The sequence below is a fragment of the Pan paniscus genome, chromosome 20 (genome assembly GCF_029289425.2).
Source record: "Pan paniscus chromosome 20, NHGRI_mPanPan1-v2.0_pri, whole genome shotgun sequence".
Taxonomy (NCBI): Eukaryota; Metazoa; Chordata; class Mammalia; order Primates; family Hominidae; genus Pan; species Pan paniscus.
In genome coordinates this window covers 28,270,021-28,294,619 of record NC_073269.2, presented here as the reverse complement: position 1 = coordinate 28,294,619, position 24,599 = coordinate 28,270,021, and the positions used below count along the sequence as shown (strand labels likewise).

The window sequence follows — 24,599 nt, the reverse complement described above, 5'->3', positions numbered from 1 at the left end:
GGAACTGCCCTCCCACACTGAAACCACAACCCAGCACATGCCAATTCTCACACTATTTATACTTTGCACAAAGACAGCAGAAGGAGGTCAACATCATCGTTCATGACATGGAAGTCTATTCCCCACTGAGACATTTTAAAAATGTTATTGTCTTAAGCCCTCTTCTAATAAAGCCTATACAAATACACACATACAAGCCTGAAACTACTCAAAATAAAAAATCAGGCTTTTGAAATCCCATAAATAAGCAAACACAAAAACAGCCACTTTGAGGAGAGAGTGGAATGGAGGGGGTTAGGAGGCTGCTCGCTTCACCTCCTGGCCCCATGTGGAGGTAGGGATGGAGTCGAGGGAGACCCTGGGAAGTCACTTGTTCTGACTGGGTTTTCCCCCAGTTCCACACTTTGTTAACCATTTCCTGGGAAGAGCTTAGGAACCTCCTGTGCTCTAGTGAGTTAGGGCCTCCCCTCACAGGGTATTGGCAAGGAGAAATTCTGAGACTCTGTGACTGAGAAGCTAGCACAGTGCTTGACAAGTACCTGTGGGAACTGTCGTCCTCTGTAACTACCATGTAGCCTTGGAGTGTTCAGATGGCCTGGCCTGGCCTGAGGCTTGGCAAAGCTGTTTGAGGGTCAGCTGCTTTAGGCTCCCACTTTCTCCTCAATCAAAGTGGCTGCTTTTGTGTCTGTTTATTTATGGTTTTAAAAACCTGATATATAGGCCGGGCGCGGTGGCTCACACCTGTAACCCCAGCACTTTGGGAGGCTGAGGCGGGCCGATCACGAGGTCAGGAGTTCAAGACCAGCCTGGCCAACATAGTGAAACCCCGTCTCTACTAAAAATACAAAAATTAGCCGGGCATGGTGGCACGCACCTGTAGTCCCAGCCCCTCGGGAGGCTGAGGCAAGAGAATCACTTGAACCCAGGAGGCAGAGGTTGTGGTGATCGGAGATTGTGCCACTGCACTCCAGCCTGGGCAACAGAGCGAGACTCCATCTCAAAAAAAAAAAAAAAAAAACCTGATATATAAATAGAAAGTTCAGCTGGAGGTGCCGAGGCTCAGTGTCTAGGGCTGTGCTTCATGGGCTTCCTTGCTGGCATGTGGCCAGGTGAACTCTGGGTGTGAGGTGGTTCCTACCCTGGATCTACAATCCCCACCACCTCTCCCAGGCCTGAGTAACCAACACAAGGCAGTGCTAAAGAGCGGGTGAGTGACGGGCATCAAGCCCATCCAGGAAGATTTGAATGCCATCTGGGCTGGGGGCTGTCGGGGTAGGGACTATGGCTGCCAGAAACCAGGACGGTCATAAAAGCTGAAATATTAAAATAATTGTTATTATATATTTTTTTATTTTTGAATAGCTATCTAGTATATTATTTGAAATGCATGTGACCTTACACAGAAGGTTAAAGGCAAATACCCTGTTGGGTGGGCCTGGCTTAGCTCAGGGAGGGAGCCCTGTCTGAAAAGGCTGTAACTTAGGTTGTTAGTCTTCATTCAGCAGAGCATCTGATCACATCTTCTGTCACTCAGGACCTGAGGGGTGGGGTTTTAATCATTATCCAGTCAGGGACGCCGGGCTGGGAACTGTCCAATCAGGCAGGCAGCTGGAGCAGACAGGGCGGCTTCCGGGATTGGCGGGGCCTTTGTCTCTCCCTTCAGCCCGAGCTCCGGGTCTCGTCTTCACTGCTCTGTGTCCTCTTCTTCTAGAGGCCCAGCCTCTATGGCCCTCTGACCTGCAGGTATTGGCGAGCCATAGCTAAGACGCCAGGTCCCCCGAAAACCTAGAAATGGTGAGAATGTCGGGTCCGACATCCCGAGAGAGGGGAAGGGGCTGTGGCGGGACTCAGACCTCGCCGCAGTCTGCTCCACAATTTGCGCCCTGAGTTCTCCTCGCCCGGGCGGCCTCAGTCCACTTGGACCATAAGATGGCGGCTGCGCTGACAGCCAGCCCCCCGGGCGTCCTTTCTCTTCCCTGCTCAGTGACTGTGTCCTGGCCTGCAGCTCTCTCTGGGTGGCTCTGCACCCGCAGCGCCGGGTCTCTCCCAGATTGTGCAGGGACCACGGGAGGGTCGTCAGGGGCGAATCCTGACGGGTGCCGGGTTCATGAATGGGAAGAGCTTTGGGCCGTGGCGTTCCCAGTTTCTCTTTCCTTTCATTAAAAATTGATGAGAGTCAAAAGGCCTGGCGCGGTGGCTCGCGCGTGTAATTCCAGCACTTTGGGAGGCCGAGACAGCCTCCCGAGTAGGTGTAATTACAGACATTTGCCACCACGCCCGGCTAAATTGTTTTCTTTTCATATGGCCATTAGAAAAATAGATGAAGCAGTCATGGTCCCTACAATCCAGGAGCTTTTAGTCTAGCAACTGGATAAATGGTTAAATTAAGCATCATATAATTGGTACAATAAATAGATGTGTGCAGAAAATTTGGGCTCTATTTGTGCCACTTTATATAATTGTGACTTGTGATGTCATCACCTGAAGGGATATTTATAGACAGAAGAATTATTTCTATTTCCATTTCTTTTACCTTGTTAATACATATTTATCTTTTAATAAAATTACCCTAGAAAACCTTTACAAATTTGTTCAAATTGCTTATTAGTATATGTTATATAATTGATAGGGCGGGGTCTAAGAAAGATTAAAATTATACAAACTCTGAGATTTAAGGATTTTTTTTTAAGGTAAGTTTAGGAAAAACAGAACTGGAAATACCCCAGTGGCATAGAGAACAGAATTCTACACAGAGTCCACTCCCTGCCCCAGTTCTGCTCAGGTTCACCTTTTTGGAGGCCTTATTTAGGTCTGGCCCTACCCTTAAGTGTTGCCTCATAGAACTGATTTGTGGAGATCGGAGTTTTGGCTGGTGAATTCTGCTGCTAGGGCTGGTGCTTACAATTCCTGAAACACAAAAGCAGATAAATTTAAAAAATAAAGTATATATTTTATGGTTATAATTTTTTATTAAAACTAGTGCTTGCATTCTATCTAGCAACTTGTTTTCTATTCTTACAGATCTAGTAGTTGCTCTACAAGTCACAAAAAAGTAAACATAGACACAATATAAATTTCTCTAAAATACATTAAATTCTTTCTGCATTCCTCTCTGTCTATTTTTAGCTTTTATTGTATATTTTTTTTTAAAAAATCAATGACAGAAACAGAAGAAATAAAAATGCTGGGCTTTTCATCTAAATCCTGGGAATTATTAAACAGTACCAGCTCCCAGGGTGTTATAAAAATTAAATTACATAATGTGTTATCCCAGGCACAGTGCCCTGTAACATAATTTTTTTTCTTTTTATTTTTGTTGTATCTCAGCACTTTTAGCTTGTATAACTTTTATAAGCCGGGTGAGGTGGCTCACACCTGTAATCCCAGCATTTTGGGAGGCTCAGGTAAGTGGATCACGAGGTGAGGAGTTTTGAGACCAGCCTGGCAAAGAGACCAGCCTGGCCAACATGGTGAAAGCCCATCTCTACTAAAAATACAAACATTAGCCAGGCATGGTGGCGGACATCTGTCATACCAGCTACTCTGGAGGCTGAGGTCGGAGAATTGCGTGAACCCACGAGACAGAGGTTGCAGTGACCCGAGATCACGCCATGGCACTCCAGCTTGGGTGACAGAGCGAGACTCCAACTCAAAAAAAAAATAAGTTTTTGTATAATTTTTATTATCATTTATTTCTAAGTATAGTCTTTTATAATATTTTTTTTTTTCTATTTTACTTTAAGTTTCGGGATACAAGTGCAGAACGTGTAGGTTTGTTACATAGGTGTACATACATGTGTCATGGTGGTTTGCTGCACCTATCAACCCATCACCTAGGTTTTAAACCTGGCATGCATTAGCTATTTATCCTAATGCTCTTTCTCTCCTCGTCCCCCCACCCCCCGACTGGCCCTGGTGTGTATGGTTTGTCTCCTTGTGTTTATGTGTGCTCATTGTTCAACTCTTACTAATGAGTGACAACATGCAGTGTTTGGTTTTCTGTTCCTGTGTTAGTTTTCTGAGGATAATAGCTTTCAGCTGCATCCATGGTCCCTGCAAAATACATGATCTCATTCTTTTTTATGGCTGCATAGTATTCCATGGTTGTGTATGTACCACATTTTCTTTATCCATTCTATCATTGATGGGCATTTAGGTTGGTTCCATATCTTTGCTATTGTAAATAGTGATTCAATAACATATGTGTTTTTTTTGGGAGGGGACAGAGTCTCGCTCGGTTGCCCAGGCTGGAGTGCAGTGGCATCATCTCAGCTCACTGCAAGCTCCGCCTCCTGGGTTCACGCCATTCTCCTGCCTCAGCCTCCCGAGTAGTTGGGACTACAGGCACCCACCACTATGCCCAGCTAATTTTTTGTATTTTTAGTAGAGACGGGGTTTCACCAGGTTAGCCAGGATGGTCTCGATCTCCTGACCTCATGATCCACCCGCCTCAGCCTCCCAAAGTGCTGGGATTACAGGCTGAGCCACTGCGCCCAGCCACGTATGTGTCTTTATAGTAGAATGATTTATATTCTTGTGAGTATATACTCAGAAATGGTATCACTGGGTCAAATGGTATTTCTGGTCCTAGATCCTTGAGGAATCACCACACTGTCTTCCACAATGGTTGAACTAATTTACATTCCCACCAACAGTGTAAAAGCATTCATATTTCTCCTCAGCCTCACCAGCATGTATTGTTTCTTGAATTTTTGATAATCGCCATTCTGACTGGCGATTTATTTAGGTCTGGTGTTATAGATCTAATGCCGCTTTCTTTTCTCATGGTTGGAGAACAGATTAGAGAATGTTCCTGTGTAAAAAAAAATTATTTTATTGGATAATTTCAGTCATGTCTGTAAGTCAGAACCAGTTCTCTTCACTTTCTTATTTTACCTTGAATCAAATTATAAATTATTTCCATGGCCACTTTCTAAATGTGTATGTGTGTGTGTGTGTGTTTGTTTTTCAGGAACCATTGAAATTTAGGGATGTGGCCATAGAATTCTCTCTGGAGGAGTGGCAATGCCTGGACACTATACAGCAGAATTTATATAGGAATGTGATGTTAGAGAACTACAGAAACCTGGTCTTCTTGGGTGAGGATAACTTCAATATACAATTCCTATTATACCCTAAAGGTTTCATTTTTCTTTTTTGTATAATGTTTTTAGGTAATTTATGCTTTGCATAAGTGAGTTTCAGATCCCTGTTTTTATAAAAATCTTAGGGATTCATCTCTGTAGAAAAGAATTTCTTCAAGATATTTCATCTTGACCTGAACTTTCTGCATTCCTGAGCTAATCTGTATTCTTCACTCTAGATTAGAGTGGTAATTCCAGAAGTTTAGTGGCATAAAATATTATTGCTCACACTTTAAAATCTAATTGCCAACACCAATTTTTGATTTGTTGTACTGGACAGTGAAATTAAGAACTAACAAATTTAAAATATTTTCTAAATATTTAGAAATTTCTTTTATAAATCAGTATTTTGGGATTGATTTATAAGAATATTCTATTTCACCCTCTTTACTGACTACATTGCCATGTTGGTGATTAGAGAATATAAGCAAGATTTATGTTATTTATTTTCAATAAAACAGGTATTGTTGTCTCTAAGCCAGACCTGATCACCTGTCTGGAACAAGAAAAAGAGCCTTGGACTAGAAAGAGACATAGGATGGTGGCCGAACCCCCAGGTAGGTGAGAGTGAAAGTGAATACAACAGATAACATAGATGAGCGGTTCAAAGGTCAAAGAAAAAGCTAGTGCTTATAATGTGATTTGGGAAGCTGTATTCCAAAGGAAATAGTTTCTGGAAAGCCAGAGTTTTTCCCTTCTTTCCTTTTTCTTTTGAGAGATGGAGTCTCGCTCTGTCACCCAAGCTGGAGTGCAGTGGAACAGTCTGGGCTCACTGCAACCTCCATCTCCAGGTTCAAGCGATTCTCCTGTCTCAGCTTCCCAAGTAGCTGGGACTACAGGTGTGCGCCACCACGCCCAGCTAATTTTTGTATTTTTTTAGTAGAGACAGGGTTTCACTATGTGTTGGCCAGGCTGGTCTCGAACTCCTAACCTCAGGTGATCTGCCCGCCTTGGCCTCTGAAAGTGCTGCGATTACAGGCATGAGCCACGCCACCCTGCCGAGTTTTTCTATTTTGCTCTCATATAAGGGAGTCTTCTGTCTTACGCTTTTAAGTTCTCTCAGGACTCTGCTTTCCCTTCAGTGATCTGCCTTCTAGTTTAGAGTGAGAGCCAAAGTCTCCTTAATGGCATGTAAGAGACTGCACAATCTGACTGCTTTTCCGTTTTTTGGGGGACACACAAATATCTGCATAATTTTGAGAAACTCTGTTAAACTATTTTTTAAGTTCTTTTTTTGCATCATCTCTGAAATGTGTGAGAGTAGTAGGTTTTTGTTCATTTTTCTGCACATTCCGTCCTGTTTGTATTACTATAGTCTTCAAATATAGTTTGAAATTATAAAGTATGATGTTCAGCTTTGTTTTTTTCTCTCAAGATTGCTTTCACTATTCAAAGTTTATTGTAGTTTCATATATAAATTTTAGACTTGTATTTTTCATTACTGTAAAACGCCACTGGAATTTTGATAGGAAGTTTATTGAATCTATAGATCATTTTGAATAACATGGCACTTTTTTTTTTTTTTTTTTTTTTGAGACAAAGTCTCGCTCTTTCTCCAGGCTGGAGTGCAGTGGCACAATCTTGGCTCACTGCAACCTCTCCCTTCCAGGTTCAAGGTATTATCCTGCCTCAGTCCCCCCGAGTAGCTGGAACTACAGGTGCTCACCACCAGGCCCAGCTAATTTTTGTATTTTTAGTAGAGACAGAGTTTCACCATGTTGGCCAGGATGGTCTCCATCTCTTGACCTCGTGATCTGCCTGCCTCAGCCTCCCAAAGTGCTGGGATTAAAGGTGTGAGCCACCGTGCCTGGCCAACATGGCACTTTAACAGTATTTATTCTTTCAATCTATAGACATGAAATATTTTTAAATTCATTTGTGTCTTTTCTAATTTCTCTCATTGACATATCTTTCATTGTAAAGATTTTCTACCTCTTTGATTAAATTTCTTCTCAGAAATTTATTTTAATGCTATCATAAATAAGATTTTTTTTTGAGACAGAGTCTTGCTCTGTTGCCCAGGCTGGAGTGCACTGGTGCAATCTCGGCTCACTGCAACCTCTGCCTCCCGGGTTCAAGCAATTATCCTGCCTCAGCCTCCCAAGTAGCTGGGACTATAGGCACATGCCACCATGCCTGGCTAATTTTTGTATTTTTAGTATGTTGGCCAGGCTGGTCTTGAACTTTTGACCTCAGATGATCCACCTGCCTCAGCCTCCCAAAGTGCTGGGATTACAGGCGTGAGCCACCACGCCTGGCTGTAAATAAGATTTTTAAAATATTTTATCCGATAGCTTAAGTGTATGGAACCATAACTTGTACGTTAATTTAATATTTTGCTAATTTACTGAGTGTATTTATTAGTTTAGACAGGATTTAATGTACTATATATATATATATATATACACACACACACATACAATCATATGATCTGCAACCAGCAACTTTTTACTTACTTGTCTTCAATTTCAATGGCTCTTTTTCATTTTTTTGACTAATTCTTGCCACGTACTAACAGTTCTTTGTTAAAAGAGAAGCATTGACGATAGGCAAAATATAGTTTTGTATTAGTGTCTTTAAACTTGAAAAAGCAAAAGCCTCTTCAAGTTTTTATAACCTGTTTTCAGAAGGTAAAGGTCTTTTGTTGGGCCCCCAGGGTAATGAGATGCCTTCTGGGTTTGTAGTGGAGAGGGCATGTAGCTTGGTCACAAGGGTCCACCTTTAGTTGGCCTGTTACAAGGGGCTTGGGTAGTTGTAATTAACATTTTATTTTTTGGACAGACTGAATTTCTCTCAAGACTTTGACCTGTAGGGCAGACACTAGGGCAGGTTTCTGCAGTCAGGTCTGTATATGGTTAAGTCTTATTTAAGAATGTGGATGAGTATGGCATTCACTGTGCATCAGAGAGGATTTTTCCAGGTCACTCAGTGGGCTTTAACATAGGCAGAACTGGCTGTGAACTGTGGCTCAGGGATGTGAAACTGAGTCATTGAACTGCTTTAAGGACCACAGTAAAGGCCAAGGTCTGCAGGCCTGCTGCATGGCTATAAGTGGGTGTCTTTCTCAAGGCCTCTGAAAGGGTATGTGACCTCTTACAGACTGTGGCTGGGAAAAGTCTGAGATGATTACAGAGTAACTTCAGAATTATCAGTAAGACCAAGTTGGGTAGGTCATTTCCTGGTCTATACTGAAAAATAGGAGTTCTGTAGTTTGCCACCTGCCTTCTGAAAAATAGCACTCCTCAGAATTGGGCATTAGCAGTTTCACAACTCCCTCCCTGGATCTCAAAGCTCTCCTAAAGGCACTTAATTTGGAGATTGGGTCTTGCTACATAACCCAGGCTGGTTTTGAAATCCTGTCCTGAAGCAATTTTCCAACCTGAGGCCGGGCGCGGTGGCTCACGCCTGTAATGCCAGCACTCTGGGAGGCCGAGGTGGGCGGATCACGAGGTCAGGAGATCGAGACCATCCTGGCTAACATGGTGGAACCCCGTCTCTACTAAAAATACAAAAAAAATTAGCCGGGCATGGTGGCGGGCGCCTGTAGTCCCAGCTATACGGGAGACTGAGGCAGGAGAATGGTATAAACCGGGAGGCAGAGGTTGCAGTGAGCCGAGATTGTGCCACTGCACTCCAGCCTGGGTGACAGAGCAAGACTCCATCTCAAAAAAATAAGTAAATAAATAAAATTGTCTCTAGTTTCTTTTAAATGTTTATTGATTAAAAGTTTCTCATTAGAATCTTCTGTTTATGATTACACTCCATTTTCTTTGAAATTTTACTGCCATGGAGCACATGCCAGTTATTCAAAATACTTGCCTTCTGTGAACACAGTCACATATTACAGTTATCTAGAGAATAGAATTTTTTTTTTTTCTTTTTTTTTTTTTTGAGACGGAGTCTCACTCTGTCGCCAGGCTAAAGTACAATGGCGCAATCTCGGCTCACTGCAACCTCCGCCTCCTGAGTTCAAGCAATTCTGCTGCCTCAGCCTCCCGAGTAGCTGGGATTACAGCCATGTGCCAAAACGCCCAGCTAATTTTGTATTTTTAATAGAGACGGGGTTTCACCATGTTGGTCAGGCTGGCCTTGAACTCCCAACTTCAGGTGATCCGCCTGCCTCAGCCACCCAAAGTGCTGGGATTACATGTGTGAGCTACCGCACCCAGCCTATTTAGATAAATTCTTAAGGGTACATCGTTTTGCAAACCAGATCTTTTTTTTTTTTTTTTTTTGAGATGGAGTTTTGCTCTTATTGCACAGGCTGGAGTGCAATGGCGCAGTCTTGGCTTACTGCAACCTCCACCTACCAGGTTCAAGCAATTCTCCTGCCTCAGCCTCCCGAGTAGCAGAGATTACAGGCATGTGCCACCATGCCTGGCTAATTTTGTACTTTTTTTATTAGTAGAGATAGGGTTTCTCCATTTTGGTCAGGCTGGTCTCGAACCCCCAACCTCGGATGATCCACCTACCTCAGCCTCCCAAAGTGCTGGGATTACAGGTGTGAGCCACTGCGCCTGGGTTTTTTTTTTTTTTTTTTTAGAGATGCGGTCTCACTTTGCTGCCCAGGCTGAAGCGCAGTGGAGTGATTTCGGCTCCCATGTTCAAGGGATCCTACCACTTCAGCCTCCCGAGTAGCTGGGACTACAGGCACATGCCACCAGGCCTGGCTAATTTTTGTATTTTTAGTAGAGATGGGGTCTCCCCATGTTGGCCAGGCTGGTCTCGTACTTCTGACCTCAGGTGATTTGTCCACCTCAGTCTCCCTAAATGCTGGGATTACAGGTGTGAGCCACCGTGCCTGGCCTACTAGTGCGTTTTTTTTAGTGTAGGTTTCTTAATATTAGTTTCTTGTGCTTTTTAGTTTTACATATGTATTATAATTTTAGACAATTTGCAATTCTGTTTGTACACTTTAAGTCAATGTAGGGTTTACTTAAGAGATACATCAGCCATATGACTATCACAATGAGAGTATATATGTTTGTGTGTTTATCTGTAAATATAACCACAACTTTGGTTATGACTTATCTTGTATATATTCTTTCTTAGTTGATTTTTTTTTTTTTTTTTTTTTTGAGTTGGAGTCTCACTCTGTCGCCCAGGCTGGAGTGCAATGGCGCGATCTTGGCTAACTGCAACCTCTGCCTCCCGGGTTCAAGCAGTTCTCCAGCCTCAGCCACCGAGTAGCTGGGATTACAGGCTCATGTCACCACACCCAGATAATTTTTGTATTTTTAGTAGAGATGGGGTTTCACAATGTTGACCAGGCTGGTCTAGAACTTCCGACCTCAGGTGATCTGCTCACCTCGGCCTCCCAAAGTGCTGAGATTACAGGCGTGAGCCACAGTGCCCGGCCCTTTTTTTTTTTCTTAGTTGATTTTCAGTGATTGTTTTATCTTGTCTAATTGAGTAGTCATGGAAATAGTTTTATTTTCACCATGTGTTTAATGATGAATATGTATTTGCTCTGTGTGAGACAAACACTTTTGTGATTTGAAGGTAATTTATGAAAAGATTTATGATTCTGAATTTTTTCAGATTTTTTTTGAGAAAAATTAATTGTAAAAACACATAATATAAAATGTATTGTCTTAAATCTGTTGAAGTGTACATTCCAGGTTGTGGCTTACATGTGTAATCCCAGAATTTGAGGATCTTAAGGCAGGAGGATTGCTTGATCCCAAAAGTTTGAGACCAGCCTGGGCAACATATGGAGATTCCTGCTCTACAAATTTTTTTTTTTTTTTTAACCCAGGCATGGTTGTGTGCACCTGTGGTCCCAGCTCTTTGAAAGATTGAGGGAGGAGGATTACTTGAGTCTGGGAATTTGAGGCTACACTTAGCCATAATTGTGCCACTGCACTCCACCTTACGTGATAGAATGAGACCCTGTCTCAGAAAAAAGCTGTACTTTTCAGACATGTTAACTATATTCACATTGTTATGCAAAAGACTTTTTAAAATTTTACATCTAATAAAACTAAAACTCAATATCCATTAAGTAACAGCTGAACATTTTACCCTCTCTCCAGCCCTTGACAAATATCCTTCTACTTTCTGTTTTTATGAGCATGACTACTTAAGATATCTCCTATAAATGGGATCATATAGTAGCCATCATTTTGTTAATGGCTTATTTCAGGTGACATAATAATTCTCGAAGTTTGTCTTAAAGTGTGACAAGATTTTTTTTAAGGCTGAATAATATTCCATTGTATTTATATGTTACATTTTTTGATGTATTTATAAGTCAAGAAAGGGTTGCTTCAGTCTTTTGGCTTTTGTGAATACTGGTACAGTAAACATCAATGTTCAAATATGCCTTCTAGCTCCTGCATTGCAGAGTTTGCATATAGATTTACAAATTGAATTATTGTATTTAATGATTCCATTTTTAATTATTTGGGTAACATAACATTTTAAAACAGTGGCTGCATCCTTGTTTTACACCAACAAATAACGGATTTTCAGTTCATCATCAACAGATTTAATGTTTTAAAAAAATTGATAGTGGCCATTCTAATTGGTTTGAGTTGATTTTTTTCACGTGATTTTTATGCATTTCTCTACAAATGTAATTTCCTGTGTCTTTTCAAATGCTTTTTCCGATTTTTGTATTTTTTTGATGAAAATTTATTTCAATTATTAGTCCATTTAAGACTTGTTTATGTATTCTCAATATTAACTGCCATGGACCTTGCTGGACTGAACAAAGGAGGATGAACGTGGGAATAAAGACAAAGACAAAAGAGTGTATTTGGAAGAAGGGGTCAGGGGGCTCCTTGCTTCTAGTGAACAAGGGCCGTGAACTTCTATAGCCCTTTGTATTTATTGAGTAAAGGAGATAGGGAGAAGGGGGTGGTTGTCAGTCAGCTGCTTTACTTAGTGCAGACTTGCACAACTGCATTCTTTGAACAGTAGTCTCCAGATGTTCCAGTAGATAACCTCAAGGAGCATGGCACCAGGGAGTGACTGCCCTCAGCAAACCTTCTGGTGGCAGGCACAGATGTGAGTTTGCCCACATCCTGCATTCATGACAAACAGTTTGCTGTTTGATCATATAGCCTTCAGTGGAATGCTGAGTTGGTCATGACCCTCGGGCCTTTAGCTCCCTACAATTAACTCTTATCACATATAATTTGCAAATATTTTTACTTATTTTCTACAAGGCATTGTCACTCTAATGTTTTTTTGATGTGTGGAAATTTTGAAGTATAGTGTAGTTACTTTTTTCTTTGATGCTCATGCATTTAATATCATATCAAAAAAAATGGTGCCAAGACCAACGTCATGTCATTTCTCTTTTTTTCTAAGAGATTTATTAGTTATTTTTATATGTTTAAGTATTTTATTTAAAATATTTTTTGTATATGTTTCAAAGAATCCAGCTTTATCAGTGTTGGTGTCCAGTTTTCAACATGATTTTTTGAAGAGATTGTCTTTTCTCTGTTGTGTGCTCATGGCAACGTTGTAAAAGATTATTTAATCATATACTGAGGAGTTTATTTCTGGGCTCTCTATTCTGTTTTTTAATCTATTTATCTGTCTTTATGTCAGTACCACCTTGTTTTTGTAGCTATTAATATTTTTTAAAATCCAGAAGTATAACACCTCTTTGTTCTTTTTCATGAGTGTTTGGCTATAGTTTATAATCAAATTTTAAAATTTTAAACAATATTCTTGTAAAACTTGTGCTTTGGGATTTTTTTTTTTGAGACGGAGTCTTGCTCTCTCGCCCAGGCTGGAGTGCAGTGGCACAATCTCGGCTCACTGCAAGCTCCGCCTCCCAGGTTCATGCCATTCTCCTGCCTCAGCCTCCCGAGTAGCTGGGACTACAAGTGCCCGCCACCACGCCCGGCTAATTTTTTTGTATTTTTAGTAGAGACAGGGTTTCCCTGTGTTAGCCAGGATGGTCTCGATCTCCTAACCTCGTGATCCGCCCGCCTCGGCCTCCCAAAGTGCTGGGATTACAGGCTTGAGCCACCGCGCCCGGCCACTTTGGGGATTTTTATAGAAATTATATTGAATGTATTCATCACTGTAAGTTGTACAGACATCTTTGAAAATTAAATTTTTTGACCCTTGAGTAAAACTATGTTGAAGAGTATGTGTTATTTTCATGTATATTTGGATGTGCCAGTTTTACTTGTGTTCTCAATTTCCAGTTTCATTCAGTCTTAGTCAGAAAACATTCAGTGTACAATTTTTATTTTCTTACATTTATTTGTTGTTGTTGTTTTGAGACAGGATCTCTTTCTGTTACCCAGGCTGGAGTGCAGTGACTGCAGCTTCAACCTTCGGGGCTCAAGTGCTCCTTTCACCTCAGCCTCCTGAGTAGCTGGAACTACAGAGATGCACTACCATGCCTGGCTAATTTTTTGATTATTTGTAGGGATGGAGTCTTACTGTGTTGCCTTGGCTCGTCTCAAACTTCTGGCCCCAAGAGATCCTCCCATCTTGGTCTCCCAAAGTGTTGAAATTATAGGCATGAGCCACAGCACCCACCTGGTATTCCTAAATTTAATAAGACTTGTTGTGTATCCTAACAGAATACACCAGGTGCAAATAAGAATATTGTGTGTTTTCTTGCTTTTAACTGGAAAGTTGTTTACATGTCTGTTAAGCCTAGTTTATCTATGGTATAACCTGAATGTTCATGTTCCCCAAACATCATGCTGCAATGCAGTCCTCAATGTTGGATGCAGAACCTGGTGGGAGGTGTTCTAGTCATGGGGGCAAATTTCTCATGAATAGCTTGGCATCACCCTCTTGGTAATCAAAAACTTTACCCTCTGTTAATTTAAATGAGAGCTGGCTCATTAAAATTACCTGGCTTCTTTATTTCACACTTGCTCTGTCCCTTACCATGTGATATGTTCACATAGTACTCACATAGTTACTCTTTGTGTTTCACCATGTTTGTAAGCTTTGTGAGACCCTCACCAGAAGTCAATGCTGGCACGCACTTGTATGGTCTGCCAAACTGTGTGCCAAATAAACTTTTTCCTTTTTCTTTTTTTTTTTTGTTTTTGAGACATAGTCTCACTCTGTCACCTAGGCTGGACTGCAGTGGCGCAATCTTGGCTCACTGCAACCTCCGTCTCCCAGATTCAAGTGATTCTCCTGCCTCAGCCTCCCGAGTAGCTGGGATTACAGGCACGCACCACCATGCCTGGCTAATTTTGTATTTTAAGTAGAGACAGGGTTTCACCATATTGGCCAGGCTGGTCTCAAACTCCTGACCTCAGTTGATTTGCCTGCCTTGGCCTCCCAAAGTGCTGTGATTACAGGCATGAGCCACCGCACCCTGCCAAACTTTTTTCTTTATAAATTATCCACTGTCAGGTGTGCTGCTGTATACAAAATAATTGAAGTTGGCAATTTACTTTTAAAGGCATTATGTTATATTGGGGAGCAGAAAGATCTGTGTTGGGTAAATGTAACAGACTTTTATTTTCTATGTGGCTCTTTGCATTCTGCTCACCTGGGTCATTGCACACACTTAACTAATTGATAAATTTTCCACAAATGTATTTTGGTCAATATGTTTTTGTTACATTTATATTTCTATTAAGAAATTAGGGCCTTTGGGCCGAGCACGGTGGCTCATGCCTGTAATCCCAGCATTTTGAGAGGCTGAGGTGGGCAGATCACGAGGTCAGGAATTTGAGACCAGCCTGGCCAACATGGTGAAACCCCGTTTCTACTAAAAATGCAAATATTAGCTGGGCATGGTGGCGCATGCCTGTAATCCTAGCTACTCAGGAGGCTGAGGCAGGAGAGTTGCTTGAACCTGGGAGGTAGCAGTTGCAGTGAGCTGAGATCACACTACCGCAATCCAGCCCAAGTGACAGATTGAAACTCCGTCTCAGGAAAAAAAAAAAAAAAAAAGAAATTAGGGCCTTTGGTATTTTGCTATACCATCTTGCTTATGTAATTTGTATAATTATACAGGTTGGATTTGTAAAGTATATTTAGAGTCTATCAAGTGGAGTCATTTGTTATTTTTATTTCTTTCAGTTATTTGTTCTCATTTTGCCCAAGACTTTTCACCAGAGCAGAACATAAAAGATTCTTTCCAAAAAGTGACACCAAGAAGATATGGAAAATGTGAACATGAGAATTTACAGTTAAGTAAAAGTGTGGATGAGTGCAAGGTGCAAAAAGGAGGTTATAATGGACTTAACCAATGTTTGCCAACTACCCAGAGCAAAATATTTCAATGTGATAAATATATGAAAATCTTTCGTAAATTTTCAAATTTAAATGGACATAAGGTAAGACACACCAGAAAAAAACCTTTTAAATATAAAGAATTTGGCAAATCATTTTGCATATTTTCAAACCTAACTCAACATAAAATAATTTGTACTAGAGTAAATTTCTACAAATGTGAAGACTGTGGAAAAGCCTTTAATGGATCCTCAATCTTTACTAAACATAAAAGAATTCATATTGGAGAGAAACCGTACATATGTGAAGAATGTGGCAAAGCCTGTAACCAGTTCACAAACCTTACTACACGTAAGATAATTTATACTAGAGACAAACTCTACAAACGTGAAGAATGTAGCAAAGCCTTTAACTTCTCAGCACACATTACAACACATACAATAATTCATACTGGAGAGAATCCCTACAAAGGTGAAGAATGTGACAAAGCCTTTAATCAGTCCTCAACCCTTACTACACATAAGATAATTCATACCAGAGAGAAATTCAATGAATATAAGGAATGTGGCAAAGCTTTCAACCAGTCCTCACACCTTACCAGACATAAGATAATTCATACTGGAGAGAAACCCTACAAATGTGAAGAATGTGGCAAAGCCTTTAACCAGTCCTCACACCTTACCAGACATAAGATAATTCATACTGGAGAGAAGCCCTACAAATGTGAAGAATGTGGCAAAGCCTTTAGGCAGTCCTCACACCTTACTACACATAAGATAATTCATACTGGAGAGAAACCCTACAAATGTGAAGAATGTGGCAAAGCTTTTAACAAGTCCTCACACCTTACTAGACATAAGAGCCTTCATACTGGAGAAAAACCCTACCAGTGTGAAAAATGTGGCAAAGCTTCTAACCAATCCTCAAACCTTACTGAACATAAGAATATTCATACTGAAGAGAAACCATACAAATGTGAAGAATGTGGCAAAGCCTTTAACCAGTTCTCAAACCTTACTACACATAAAAGAATTCATACTGGAGAGAAACCCTACAAATGTGAAGAATGTGGCAAAGCTTTTAACCAGTCCTCAATCCTTACTACACATAAGAGAATTCATACTGGAGAGAAATCCTACAAATGTGAAGAATGTGGCAAAGCTTTCTATCGATCCTCAAAACTTACTGAACATAAGAAAATTCATACTGGAGAGAAACCCTACACATGTGAAGATTGTGGCAAAGCCTTTAACCATTCCTCACACCTTACTACACATAAGGTAATTCATACTGGAGAGAAACCCTACCAATGTGAAGAATGTGGTAAAGCCTTTAACCAGTCTTCACACCTTACTAGACATAAGAGAATTCATACTGGAGAGAAACCCTACCAATGTGAAAAATGTGGCAAAGCTTTTAACCAGTCCTCAAACCTTACTGGACATAAGAAAATTCATACTGGTGAGAAACTCTACAAACCTAAAAGATGTAACAGTGATTTTGAAAACACTTCAAAGTTTTCTAAACATAAGAGAAATTATGCTGGTGAGAAATCTTAGAAATGTGAAGAATGTAACAAAACCTTTAAAAGTTGTCACACTTGATTGTGCATAAGATAATTCATACTAAAAAAAAACCTACAAGTGTGAAGAATGTGGCAAAACTTTTAACCAATGCTCACACCTTACTGCACAGGAAAGCATTTGTACTAGAAAAAAAATTTCAAATATACAGAATATGAAAAAGCCATTAATATCTGTTCACATCTTACTCAACATCAGAGATTTCATACTTAATAAAAGCATTATACATGCAATTACTGTCAAAAATCTTTCAGAAAATATAAGCCTCTAAAGTGAAGAGTATTCATTTTGAAGACACACATTATGAACATAAGGAGGGTTGTAGTACCTTTACTTGTATCACAGATCTCATTGTACACATTTTGTGCTAGAGGAAAACCATGGAGCAGTTGCTTAAACTTTGTGCAACATAAGGAAATTTATACTGGAGAAAAACCCTGCAAATGTAATAAATTTGGGAAAACATTTTTTCAAAAACGACAGCTTAGAAAACACTAGAGGGTTCATACTAAAATCTATTTTTGCAGATGCAGTAAATATGAAAAAATATTTAATCCAAAATTCTATGTAAATATCAGATAATTCACAGTAGAAATAGTTAAGGCACTGACACTTCAGGCATTACACTAAATCAGATTGCTAAGTATAGAAAGGAATCTAAAACTAAAGTTGGTAAATGAATTATTTGTATATAACATTATAAGAAGTAGAAAATTTTTGCAGAGTTGTAATTACATTCAAACTATTCTTTGAAAAAAATTAGGTTTTATAAAAAGTGAATAATGATGTCATTTAACTCAAATTATGCTCTTCATGTCTATTGTATTCACATGTGAAAGCATGTGACTAATTGTTGCTGCATCAAAGATGAGAGATTCTTTTTTATTAGGTGTGCATTATTTACGACCTTTTTTAGTGAAAGAGTTAAGGACATTAAAATGTAAGATGCAAGATGAACATGTAAGTGGAGAGGCTCTTTCTGGTTAATTTATAATATTGACTGATGCATGAGGTAGGAGTTCAGATAAATATCCTGTGTTATATTGAGAAAAAAATTTTTTTGGTATATCATTTTACTAATTGTACTTTTTTTTTTTTGAGACAGAGTTTTGCTCTTGTTGCCCAGGCTGGAGTGCAATGGTGTGTTCTTGGCTCCCCAAAACCTCCACCTCCCAGGTTCAAGGGATTCTCCTGCCTCAGCCTCCCGAGTAGCTGGGATTACAGGCATGTGCCACCATGCCCGGCTAATTTTGTATTTTTAGTAGAGATGGGGTTTCTCTATGTTGGTCAGGCTGGTCTCGAACTCCCGACCTCGGGTGATCCACCCACCTCGGCCTCCCAAAGTGCTGGGATTACAGGTGGGAGTCACCATGCCTGGCCAATTGTACTTCTATGTAATAAAATGTAGTACATTTTAAAATTTTTAGATAATGTGTGAACTTATTAATCAGGCTTTTTAAAAAACATGTTAAGACCATTGTGCATTCAATGAAGCATTATTATGCCATTAAATTTAACTTATCCCATCTTACTCAAGGGTATAGGTAAATGATGGTAACAATACACTATTTAATAAGATAATGGACTAACATTTCTAGTAATCTATTTTGCCAGTGGCTTTAAATTGCAAATGTCAGAATATTATTCCTGTAGGTTGAATTATTACTCATTTTTTCTTATTTAAACTTCTTTTTCTTAATTTTTGTGGGTACATAGTATGTGTAAATACGGCATATATGGCATATTTTGGTACAGGTATATAATATGTAATAATTACATATGGGTAAATGAAATATTCATTACCTGCAGCATTTATTGTTTGTATTTGTTTGTATTATAAACTAATTCTGCACTTTTTGGTTTTTTTTGAGACGAGTCTCACTATGTCACCCAGGCTGTGCACGCCTGGGTGCATTGGTGTGGTCTCGGCTCACTGCAACCTCCGCCTACTGGGTTCAAGTGATTCTCCCGCCTGAGCCTCCTGAGTAGTTGGGACTACAGGCTCATGCCACCACACTCAGCTAATTTTTGTATTTTTAGTAGAAACAGAGTTTCACTATGTTGGCCAGGTTTGTCTTGAACTCCTGACCCCATGATTAGCCCCCTCGGCCTCCCAAAGTGCTGGGATTACAGGTGTGAGCCACCACGCCCAACCACTTTTAGTTGTTTTCAAATGTACATTAAATTGTTGTTGGCTACAGGGTCTCTTTTATGGTCATAAGAAAACAATATAAACAAAATGCATACATTTCTGAGACCTGAATTAACATTAAAAAATTGTTATATATTTTTCTTCAAACATGTTGGCTCTCTGCCTGCAAGCACATACAGACTATTAGTTTTGATTTACACAGAGTTAAATATATACATATATTACTTTAAAGATAAAGCTTGGGTTTAAAAAAATTATGGAGTAAATAAATGCCTTCTTTGTGAGTATGAGTTTCTACCTAGTTTCAGAAGAGCAATATTGAAACAAATCAAATTATTTTAATTAGATGATGACTGCAAAACTAAAAAAACTTAAAAATGCTGAAAACAAATCCATACTCTCTGCTTTGTATTGAATTGATTACTGTAAAATTGTATGGCTTGTAATTCAGAATCTCCCTATGCAAATTTTTGTTTTTACTTGTCTGATTCTTAGGCTAGACCCATAATTTTCTTGTGTCTTACATTTTTTTCTCTTATTTTATATAAGATGCTATGTGAGCTGGTCAGAGATTATAAAAATAATTTTTATAAAATCAGTGCAAAAAATTTAGATTTAATTTCAAAATTAGTGTATTGTTATATTTTATGTTGTTAGAATATTTTATTCTTTTAATTGGAGAATGCTGTATAAGCCTACTTTTTTTAGTTTTTGTTCCTTTCAGTTTTTATAATGAAAATAAGTAAATTGATTGAGCCCATTTGTTTAGGTAAGTACTAGGGGGGGCTTCCTAAATCATGAGGATGTTTTTATGTATAAATATAGCAAACAAACATGACAGTGCTTTCTGTGTCACAGGTGCTTTATAATAAGCCATAAATATTCCTGTTGGAGTTAGTTTGTAACTTCAAGACAGAGATGGAACATATCAATGGTGAGAAATAACATTGATTTTTTATGTGGAGAGGACATTTATTTTCAGGCTGCAAAGCTCAATTTTGCTGAATTAAAAAATTGTGCTTCTTTTATTTCCTAATTGTCTTAGTTTTGTTTGTCTTATTATGTGTATTTCAGCTGTGTATGCATCACAGCCCTCCGTTTTGCTGTGCTGTGGCTACAGTTTTCTCACTGTTCTCTTCACACCATGTCATTTCACATGGTATATTGTAGGTTTTGATGAGAAATCAGTATTTTTAATGCACTGCAAGATTGGTTTTAACTGGAGATTTTGCATATCAATATAATTTTCTGATCAGTTAAATTAAAACAAAAAGCATACAATGTCCACAGATGAAAGGATTAAATCATTTAGCGTTGTTTTTCTCTGTTTGTTAAAGAATAATCTTATTAAATTCTTACACAAAGTGTGGCAAATATAAAATTTGCTTGAAAATATATCTTAGAAATTAAACTTTTAATTTAATTTTCTACAGTATACTTATGCCATAATGTACGTTTCCATGCAAAATCTTCTATTTATAAGTGTGAACATTAAACATTGCAAAATAGTAAAATGACCTCTGTGATTTTGAAACCTGGAGTAATATTTCTTTTCCATATTCATATTACAATTTGAAGAAATTTTCTCAGTCTTATATGATTTTTTTAGTGGGTGAAGTTCAGTCTACAGTTTTTACATTTAGTCACCTAACTAGCCAGCTTCTTGGTCATATTCTCTGGAAAACATTCGAAGATCATGGCAGCTTTTGGATAAAAACATTTTCTATTATTTTGCGTGCAAACTTGTTTACTGTGTTCACAGAGTGGCCAGTCATGAGACCATAAGAAACAAGCTGCCCTTTTAGTGTCTTTCATACCATCTGTAATATATAAATTGTGCATTTATTCTGTGAAGCATGACATTTTGAAGTATATACACATTGTCAAATGCTTCATTCTAGGTAATTAATGCTTTACCTCACATAGTTAACATTTTTGTGGTAAGAGCACATGACAATGTTTTAGCATTTTTCAGAAATACAAATACATTGTTATGAACTATAGGCACCATGCAGTACAAAAGCTTTTTTGAACTTATTTCTCCTATTCAACCGTAATTATGTATTTGACTGACATCTTTTTAAACCCCTCTTTTTTCCAAATACGTTGGCATCTGGTGGTCACCATTTTATTCTGTACTTCAGTTAGATTAATTTTTCTAGAATCATGTAAGTGAAATAATTTGGTATATCTATGTAATTGAAAATAATAAATTTTTTTATTTTAAAGATGAATAGTATTCCATTGTGTATATATACCACGTTGTCTTTATGTACTCATTAGATGTTGAAGTGTTAATTCTGTATTTTGGCAATTGTGAAGAATGTTACAAATATTTCTTCATTCTGCAAATATTTCTTGCAGATTATTTCTGCAGATATTTCTGCAAATATTTCTTCATTCTGATTTAATTATTTTGAGATATGTATCCATTATTGAAATTGCTATATGATAGTTTGATTTTAAATTTTTATTTTTTTATTTTTTTTAATTTTTTTTTTGAAACGGAGTCTTGCTCTGTTGCCCAGGCTGGAGTGCAGTGGCGCGATCTCGGCTCACTGCAACCTCCGCCTCCCGGGTTCATGCCATTCTCCTGCCTCAGCCTCCTGAGCAGCTGGGACTACAGGCACCCACCACCACACTCAACTAATTTTTTATATTTTTAGTAGAGACAGGGTTTCACTGTGTTAGCCAGGATGGTCTCGAACTCCTGACCTCGTGATCCACCAGCCTCGGCCTCCCAAAGTCCTGGGATTACAGGCGTGAGCCACTGCACCTGGCCTGATTTTAAATTTTTAAAGAAATCTTTATTTTGTTTTTCATAATGGCTGCCCTCATTTACATTCAAACCAACAATGTGCAAGCATTCTGTTTTCTTCACACCTTTACTAATACTCGTTTTCTTTTTCTTTTTAATAAGAGTCATTCTAACAGGAGTGAGTTGATATCTCATCTTTTTTTATTTTTTTGCTTTCCTTTCCCTGATAATTGATACTGAGCATTTTTAAATATATCTTTTGACTATGTATGTCTATTCTTGAAAATAAGCCTTTTGCTCATTTTTCATAGTACTTTTTTGTTGTATTGTAATTTGAGATTCTTATATATTTTTGATATTAACACGTCACATGTATGATTTGCACATTTTTTCCATTTTTTAGTTGTCTGATCCTGTTGATTGTCTCAGATTCTTTGCAGCAATTTTTTGATTTGAAGTAATCTGATTAATCTATTTTTCTTTTGGTTCCCTGGGATTTTGAAGTTATATCAAAAAAGTCACTGCCCAAACTAATGTTATGGGTCTTTCACTCTATTTTTTTTGTAGTGGTTTCAGAGTGTCAGACCTTACATTGTAATATCTAATTTATTTTGAGTTAATTTTTATATATGGTATCAGATGAGGGTCTCATTTTATTGCTCTGCACGTGGCTAGAAAGTTTTCTCAGTGGACGGGTTGGCTCACATCTGTAATCCCAACACTGGGAGGCTGAGGCAGGCTGAGGTTGGAAGTTTGAGACCAGCCTGATCAACATGGAGAAATCCCATCTCTACTAATAATACAAAAATTAGCCGGGCATGGTGGTGCATGCCTGTAATCCCAGCTACTCGGGAGGCTGAGGCAAGCTTGAACAATGTGGAGGCGGAGGTTGCAGTGAACTGAGAGCGTGCCATTGACTCCAGCCTGGGCAACAACAGCAAAACTCCCTCTCAAGAAAAAAAAGGAAAGGAAAAAAGAAAGTTTTCTCAATACCATTTATTGAAGATACTGTCCTTTCTCTAAGAAAATGTCACCTATATCTAATATCAATTAGCTGTAAATACATGGATATATTTCCACACTCCTCAGCTACATTGCCCTATGTATCCAGTTTTATTGAAGTACCACACTGTTTTGGTTACTATAGTTTTTCAGTATGTTGCAAAGCCAGGTAGGGTGATACTTTCAGCCTTTTTTACTTTTTTATTCCTTTGGCTATTCTGGGTCTTTTGTGGTACCATATGAATTTTACATATATTTTACAAAATTTATATTAAGTATGTCACTGGCTACTGAGACCAGCTCGGTTGGGGAGACCCTAACCCAGCGGTGCTAGAGGAATTAAAGACACACACACACAAATACAGAGGTGTGAAGTGAGGAATCAGGTCTCCCAGCCTTCAGAGCTGAGAGCCCTGAACAGAGATTTACCCACATATTTATTAACAGCAAACCAGTCATTAGCATTGTTTCTATAGATATTAAATTAACCAAAAGTATCTCTTATGGGAAACGAAGGGATAGGCCGAATTAATTGAATAGGTTGGGCTAGTTAACTGCAGCAGGAACACTCCCTTAAGACAGATGGCTCAGGCTTCAGTTTGTGGCTTAAGAATGCCTTTAAGCGGTTTTCTACCCTGGGCAGGCCAGGTGTTCCTTGCCCTCATTCCCATAAACCCACAACCTTCCAGCTTGGGCGTTACAGCCATTATGGGCACGTTACATTGCTGCAGAGATTTTATTTATGGCCAGTTTTGGGGCCAGTTTATGGCCAGACTTTGGGGGGCTTGCTCCCAACAACTGGCATTTTGATAGAGGTTGCATTATATCTGTAGATTATTTTGTGTAATACAGCTGTTTAAAAATATTAATGCTGGCTGGGCACGGTGGCTCACGCCTGTCATCTAAGCACTTTGGGAGGCTGAGCGGGGCAGATCACGAGGTCAGGTGTTTGAGACCAGCCTGGCCAATATGGTGAAACCCCATTGCTACTAAAAATACAAAAGTTAGCCAGGCGTGGTGGTGCACACTTGTAATTCCAGCTATTCAGGAGGCTGATGCAGGAGAATCTCTTGAACCCAGGAGGCAGAGGTTGCAGTGAGCTGAGATCATGCCATTGCACTCCAGCCTGGGTGACAGAGCGCTACACCATCTCAAATACATATATATATATACACACACATACACACACACGTATATACACACACATATATATATACATGTATATATATATGCCAATTCATGAATGAGTAATGTATTTTTATTTGTGTATTATTTAGTTTTTTACTTAAATGTTTTTTAGATTGTAAGGTGTTGAAACTTTTTGGCTAAATTTATTTCAAAGTATAGTTACTACAGCTATTGTAGATGGAATTTCTTTTTTCATTTCAATTTGAGATAATTGTTAGTGTATAAAATTGCTATTGACTTTTGTACATTGATTTTTTATTCTGCAAGTTTAACAAATTTATTAGTTCTAGTAGTTCTTAGTAAATTCTTAGGCTTTTCTATACCTAAAACTATGCAATCTGCAAACAGGAATAATTTCGCTTTTTCTTTTCCATCTGGATGCTTTTATGGTATTTGGCTGTGTCTCCACCCAAATCTCATCTTGAATTGTAGCTCCCATACTCCCCACAGGTCATAGAAAAGACCCAGTGGAAGGTAATTGAATCATCGCAGTGGGTTTTCCCATGCTGTTCTCATGATAGTGAATAAGCCTCATGAGATCTGATGGTCTTATAAAGGGCAATTTACTTGCACATGCTCTCCATTATCACTATGTA

At 38.9% G+C, this 24,599-nt stretch overlaps 1 protein-coding gene across 1 annotated transcript; it reads left to right on the top strand.

Moving 5' to 3' along the window:
* The first annotated feature begins 1,572 nt into the window (after positions 1–1,572).
* On the top strand, positions 1,573–24,124 carry ZNF681 (zinc finger protein 681). Its single transcript, XM_034946628.3, has 4 exons — positions 1,573–1,794; positions 4,973–5,099; positions 5,606–5,701; positions 15,168–24,124. Exons 1-4 carry the CDS (start codon positions 1,792–1,794, stop codon positions 16,877–16,879), a joined length of 1,938 nt encoding a protein of 645 aa, XP_034802519.2. The 5' UTR covers positions 1,573–1,791; the 3' UTR covers positions 16,880–24,124.
* Positions 24,125–24,599: the final 475 nt, after the last annotated feature.